Raw genomic sequence first — 7,285 nt, 5'->3', positions numbered from 1 at the left:
ATGGTGCCATAAGCTTAGCTCACCTGTCTTTAGGCTGTTTGGCTCTTCTGAAGCTTTATCAGGTGTGATGGAGACGTCTATGAAGCCATCTCCATCTCTTACTTTCTATACATTAGATTTTTTTAAGTGCATCGAAGTAGTCAATGGTGCTGATGCATTTATAGACCAAAAAGTTTAGGAATCTTAGATTTGATGCATTTAATGAAGAAAAAAAAGATAAATTTAGTGTTTCAGTGCCTGCAGGCTGCTGATCCAATCACCAGAGGGGAAGTTAGGAAGATTACCTAAATATTGGTTAATATTTTTAGGCTTGATCTTTAATTATAAAGTACAAGTGTTTTAGAGCTTGACGAAACGACCCTGTGTTACTTTTGAAACGCTACTTCACAATCTTCCGTTGACTTTGTGAGTAAATTGACCAACAGTTCAACGCCCCCCGCCCCTTTACTCTCCCACGCATGAGAGAGAGGCTGTGTGTGTGTGCGTGTGTGTGTGTGTGTAAGGGCGGCCCGGTCGGTCAGACTACAACACTTTGCACTGTCTCCCGCCTCACTTTACGCACATCTCGTCACATGAATGACTTTGTGGCCAGTTACGCGCAATGTTTAGCATCCCGCTCAGCTGTGAGGGGAAGGAGACTCGTAATTCGGCGGGGTTGTTCTCAGGTATGTGTTGTTCTCCGCGCTCACCTGGATCCACGGGAGACATGCAGAGGCGACAGATGCCGGACAGTTTTCGCTGCTTTTTATGATAGTCTGCCCGCGGTGCCTTTCCTGTGATGGGGGGACGCGCACGGAGCTGCGGCGCCGTGATCCTGCTCGCCATCGTTTGCTCCTGCCGGGGCGTCACGCTGGAGTCGATCCACTGGAGCAGCTCCAACTCAAAGTAAGAAGAGGAGAAACGCGTGCCTCTCTGTGCAATTATTATTATTATTACAGTCAAGATTTTTTTTTTTTGTATGCACTTGGACGGGTGAAGTTTGGCTGCGGGGTTGCATCTGATAATAATAATAAAACAAACTTTTCTAAAAAGATTTTTAAAAGTCATTTCTAAGATTCTCTGGGTCGAGCGTGTTAGATTTAGTTCTTTGATTCTGCAGATATGCTGTTTACTTCCAAGTTTATTCTGAAACTTTTTAGTATAGAAGACCTTCATCAGAAGTTCAGAGAAAACTCCTAGTTTCTAAATGATTTATCTGAAATGAACTTGCTGCAACTCAATCATACTTTAAAACCTGAAAAAAAAAAGTTTAACTTCTGATCTAAACAAAATCAATCTCAGGCTTCTAAGTTATTGGTTCATTTGAGATGTTCAAGAACTTGGAAAAAAACAACAAAAAAACAACAACAACAACAACAAAAAACCCCCGGATCTTTGGCTGTTGAATGTCCTGCTAAAAGCCCGGCTACTGTAAGATTCATTAGCCTGAGCAAAGAATTTTATATCAAAGCCTGCATTTTTAAAGTTCATTTTGAGTTAAAGCAGATCTCTTTGCTTCTTACCTTCCCCAGATTCACTCCCAGTCAGGGTTTGGTGCTCTACCCTCAGATAGGGGACAAGATGGACATCGTGTGCCCCCGGGCTAACCCCTCCTCAGGGAGGACAGAGGAGTTCTACAAAGTCTACCTGGTCACCAAAAGTCAGATGGAGAGCTGCGGCGTGGCCAAGACTGACACGCCCTTGCTGAACTGTGACAAGCCTGACCAGGACGTCAAGTTCACGTTCAAGTTTCAGGAGTTCAGCCCAAACCTCTGGGGCCTGGAGTTCCTCAAGGGGAGGGACTATTACATCACCTGTAAGTCAAGGAGATGTGAGGCTCCTACAGGTGGAATGCCACTTCAATCAGTCTGAGAGCATTCCTTTTTTTTTTTCTTTTTTTTTCTGTTTTCCTTTTTTTCACTTCCAGGGTGTGATGAGGACATCATACTCATCTCTCCCTCTCATTTTGTCACTTTGAATAAGAATCAAAAAAAATAAATAGAAGAGAAAAGAAAAGAAAACCATCGTGGCCTCGTTATCGGACCTCTGTCGGTTAAGGCAGGATCTCAGTGGCAAGTGATGCATGAGATAGAAAGCAAGCCCGACCATGTAGCCTCGCCCACCACCGCGCCACGCTCCTACGCCAGACTTGGCTCTGGGAGGCCTGTGTGATTCCAGGGGCTTACATGCCCCAAATCACTCAAGGCTTTTACAACATCAGGCAGATTTGATGGGAGCTTTCACTGCAACGTGGCTTGTAGCCTGTGAAATGTTATCTGACCTAAATGCTCCTAACAAGTCTATGTGTGTGTGAGTGACAGGGGTGAAACAGAGTTCTTGAAGTGTGTGTGTGTTAAGAGAGGAGTTTTTTTTTTCAATGGAAGTTGGGTTTCTGCAATGAGAGTTGCTTCTTAAAAAAGGCTGAATTAATGTTTTATTCATCTAATTTTTTATGCCAAGGCTGCGCATAGAGCAGAAGTCATTGGTTAGTCGGTTTAATGAGAATATTACCCTCAGTTTCCACTTTATTAGCTGCACACAGCTCAAAGTAATGCAGCCTAATGCTGCAGTTCTGCATTAAAATTTCAATTCCAGATACTGTCTTGGAATATCTTGAGACATATTTAATCACTATTGGGGTCAGGGTGTTGCAAAACGTGGCTTTACATGTAACTACCATCTTAACTTGTGTGGAAATCATGCAAAACTGCCCTGGGACAATCAGTTGCCGTTAAGTCGTGTCTTCTGCTTATTCATTTGAGTTGACTGAACATTTGTCTCTCGATTTTGCTCTCCAGCCACCTCCACAGGATCTCTGAGAGGGCTGGATAATACCAAAGGAGGGGCGTGCAGGACCAAATCCATGAAACTGGTGCTGAGAGTCGGCCAGAGTAAGCAGCATGTGTTTATTTTAGTGTTCACGGACAAAGATGCACACACACACACCCCCCCCCCCCCCACACATACACACACACACACACACGCATTCACGCACGTGCACAGATCCGGACTTGTGCAGTCGAACGAATAAATGGCAACAGTTGTTTTGCTCTCAAAGGTTACACTGGTAATGCAATGATATCGTCTCTGTTTGATTTCCGATAATCTGATCATGGGGCCATTCTCTCAGAAAGAGATTGTCCTCATGAATTACTGAATTAAAAAAAAAAAATCTCGTTTAAACCAGGAGCAGCTTACTGCTATCAGTATTATCCCTCATTTGAAATTACAGTCAAAGCTCTTTTTTCCCCTATTTCTTCTCCTCATATTTATTCTAAAATAGATAACCATTCAGTTGTGTCAATTTATGCTCTTATCACATGGTCTGAATAAAAATAAATGTAATAAGTAGACTCACATAATAAGTCTCTGCTTACTTTAAATTCACTGTCAGGAATTGTTCGCAGAAAAGCACCTCATTTCATATTGTCATCCTTTCATCAGATAAGCTTATATGTAAAGAAACATTTCAGTGTAAATGCTTGTGCTGCATGAAAACCACTTACTTAGATATTAAACAGATGCAAGCTTTCTGTATATTTTTCGGTCCTGTTTTTTTTTTAATCCCTGGTATGTGAAGTGTTATTTGTATAAATTATTCATTTAATCAGCATTAAAGATGAAAAATCAGCTTTTCATGTGCTTCTTGTGCTGATGATAACTCAAAAATATTTCATGCTGTGTTTATAAACATTACTTGTGTAAACAAACCTTTTTTATTGCAAAAAAAAAGAAGAAGTTTAACAGCTCAGATTTAGTTGAAATCTTGTTTTTAATCTCTAGCCATGTTGGGAGTCATGTAGAGTGGTTTGGACGCCATCATGGATGTCCTGGATTTGTTTGAGCATATGGCGCGTGTAAAACCGAAACGCAGACGTGTCCTGGTGGCTACGTCGCGAGTGAATATCAAAATGTGTGCTCGGGTAGTTTAAATGAGAGTCAGTGGTGAATTAATGATAATTCACTGAAGCGAGACCTAACAGGGTGCATGGTTATGTTACTGGAACCGAAATGTTGATTCACTGAGGCGGAAATCACAAATCTATAATGGAAATAAATCAGAACATTCTGTTTCAGTTTATTTGCTGTTCATGCAAAGGTTATGATATAGATTTATGTTTAAGGAAATGCTCAGAGCCTCGTGCATTGATTTATATATGGAGGCTTTTGGGCTCTCATTTTTCCTCTTGCTGCAGGTTGCAGCTGCAGACAAATAGCCACCCTTTAGTAAAATTGCACAAACAATACAGTCACATCTCGGAGATACATTATTCTTTCTTTCTAATATTTTTCGCCAAATTGTAAAAGACAAGGTCGTTCGCAATGACTTGATGGGTTTTTTTTTTCTGCTTTTAATTGGTGCTCCTTTTGTAAATGTCAGAGCGTTGAGGTCCTAAGGGAGCCCCTTCAAAACACTCCAGTACAGCTTATGCATTTTTTAAATGGACTGAACATTTTACTGACACTGTGTTTTCTGTTTTTGCGCAAATAAGAAATATCTTGCATTATCAGCTCTGTCATTTTGGAGGAAACAGCTACAGGTCTTTTGAGCAACATGTAAATTAGCTTTCAATTTCTCAATATAGTGAAAACATGCAAATTCTTTTCAATGGCATTGGTACAAATGTCAAAGAGAAGTTATTCGTTGCCATGATGACGTGTCACTCAGATACAGGGATTTTCCAGGTTCTCATCACTATTTCATGCTTAAAATATTAGTGACAGATGGTGGTCATAACCTTTTAGAAGTCTAATATGAGCCTCATAGTTATTGTATGGTTTACACCAACTAACAATCATCTTTCTAATTTACAACAACATAAAGGTAGCTGCAGTAGGAGCTTATCTAGTAGTCATAATGCTTTGTTCATTCAACAAATAACAAAATAGCAGCACAATTTATGGATTTTTTAAAAAGGTTTTATTGTTTTGAAGTGGTAAATGAAGTTCTCAACACTTTGAAAACTTTCAACCTACATGTTTTTTAGAGTGCTGTAAAAAGGCATTTGCTCCCCTAAGTATTTTCTTTATTTTATTTTTTTCTTACTTGTTATATAATTAGCTACCTTTGTAATTTTAGCTTTAAAAATCCATTTGGACCTGTAAACAAACTGACCTTCGGCTGCATATGGGCACAATGACATTTATTTTATCTTAGAAACACATTATTTTATGTTGATTCAATAAAAACATCATATCATTTAAGACATATCAGAACAGGTTTCATTTTGCCATCTGCTATCCTTGTGTAGGTGCTTAAAATTATAATTTTTCCAGGCAAGAAAAATTAAAGTCCCAGACGTGACTGAAAGCAGAACTTTGCTGTGGCTTGATTGGGTTAGAAACTCTTTTTTTTCCACTTCTATTTTACCCAAATCTGCATTTACCTCTTTTAGTTTTTTTTTTTTTTTTATACTTACACACTGACGTGAAACAAAAATGACTAACCACAGGAACGACATCACTGTGGTTTCAGTGATGTTCACTGACTCATTACATGACATGAACCCACCTACACGGTGCATCTGAAGACGTGTGTGCTCTTTCTAATCTGCTCCATGTGATGTGCTTTTTATTCCAGACTCCTCTGATTCACTTTTAACGCTTCAGGAGTCACCAACCAGGTTCCCACCTGCACCACCAAAGACCAAAACCAAGGACGTCTTCTCGAAAGGCAAGAATGTGGAAAATATAGTAAAGCTGTTTGTTTTACAGCAAAATCTTGGACGTTTAACAAATCAGTTTGAAGGTGTGTTTTATTAATTAGAGATGCACAAAATTGCTTTATACTGGCTGATACCAATTTTATCTTGTAAGTAATGATAAGAATTATTTACAATGTACTTTCCACAGATAAAAGCACAAAAGTAATTCACAGAAAATAGGAGAATAGTATGATTAAAATCAACATACAAATTATTCAAATTGATTTTAAAATTCAAAAACATTGAGGAAATAAATCTAACTGGGGTTACAGCAGCTACGTTTTATGAACTGCCAGTGTCTTTTCATTAAATAGATAGAGGTAGGTGCCACTAACTTGAAGGATCAAACCCTGCAGGGCAAAAAAGCTAAAACTGGAGTGATGTGGACTCACTCACTTGTATGAATCTGAAGTTGAGCTAAAACTGATTTGTGAGAACAGATAAAGAAATAATTACAGTAATCCAGCTGAGTCTAAACAAATGCATAAACAGTAATCCCCAGTTCAGTTTTTCTTTAAAAGCATAAGTCTGAGTTGCTTAGATGATAAGAGCAGTTTAGAATCACTTGTTTTTTATGATGCTAATGGAGCTGTGATAAGNTGTATGGTTTACACCAACTAACAATGATCTTTCTAATTTACACCAATATAAAGGTAGCTGCAGTAGGAGCTTACCTAGTAGTCATAATGCTTTGTTCATTCAACAAATGACAAAATAACAGCACAATTTATGGATTTTTTAAAAAGGTTTTATTGTTTTGAAGTGGTAAATGAAGTTCTCAACACTTTGAAAACTTTCAACCTACATGTTTTTTAGAGTGCTGTAAAAAGGCATTTGCTCCCTTAAGCATTTTGCTTTTTGTCACATTTAAGTGTTTTAAATTCTCAAAAAATGTCAACGTCAGTTATACAAAAGGTTGAGTAAACACAAAAAGCAGCTTCTATAAGAGAAAGCTGTTGGACTAGAGAAAACAGAAATCCAATTGTTTGGCTCAGTTTGAAAAAGTCGTTGGCTCATGTGTAAATCTGATGACATTTTTCTTTTTTTTTTTTTTTGTTAAGCTGGTTCAGTCTCACCAGCCACACACAAGCTTGATTAATGTAAAATTAAGAAATCATTCAACAGACTCTGTCAGGCATCATTATGCAGGCAAAAAGATCCCAAAAGCAAAATGTGCGCTGATTTTTAGAAATCTAGAAAGAGGAGAGAACCAATTAATCAGGCTGGGAGGGGTTAAAGCAATTTCTAATGCTGTGGGAGTTCAACAAACAGTGACAGTAAAGACTCGTTGAATACTGCCGCAAATGCTTGATGATAGTTGTGGTCAACTATCACACTACTGACAGTGGCACAACTCTTTATTAGATTTGAGGATGATTATTTTTCACATAGGGCCACGTTGGTTAAGTTAACTATTTTCCTCAAAGAATGAAATCAAAACTACTTTTTGTGTTTGGGTTGTCTTTGTGTGATATAATAGTTTGTTTGAAGACCAAAGACATATAAAAATAAATATGAAATGTACCTACAGCACTGTAAATAAACAATAATAAACAGAAACTCCATAATTACTGACTGGTTTATTTTGATAAAAAAAACAA

The 7,285-nt window shown here is 38.3% G+C and overlaps 1 protein-coding gene across 1 annotated transcript in view; it reads left to right on the top strand.

Annotated features, from left to right (window-relative positions):
- The first annotated feature begins 394 nt into the window (after positions 1–394).
- LOC103139367 (ephrin-B2a) overlaps positions 395–7,285 on the top strand; it is a 12,653-nt gene continuing 5,762 nt past the window's right edge. The window contains exons 1-4 of the mRNA XM_016672382.1: positions 395–885; positions 1,512–1,795; positions 2,778–2,870; positions 5,561–5,653. Of these exons, the coding sequence (XP_016527868.1) occupies positions 779–885; positions 1,512–1,795; positions 2,778–2,870; positions 5,561–5,653 (577 nt within the window). The 5' untranslated portion in view covers positions 395–778. The remainder of the gene's footprint in view (positions 886–1,511; positions 1,796–2,777; positions 2,871–5,560; positions 5,654–7,285) is intronic.

This window comes from Poecilia formosa, unplaced genomic scaffold (genome assembly GCF_000485575.1).
Source record: "Poecilia formosa unplaced genomic scaffold, Poecilia_formosa-5.1.2 Scaffold60, whole genome shotgun sequence".
In the NCBI taxonomy this organism is placed as follows: domain Eukaryota; kingdom Metazoa; phylum Chordata; class Actinopteri; order Cyprinodontiformes; family Poeciliidae; genus Poecilia; species Poecilia formosa.
The sequence above is the reverse complement of the archived record's forward strand: the minus strand, read 5'-3'. Positions and strand labels throughout refer to the sequence as shown.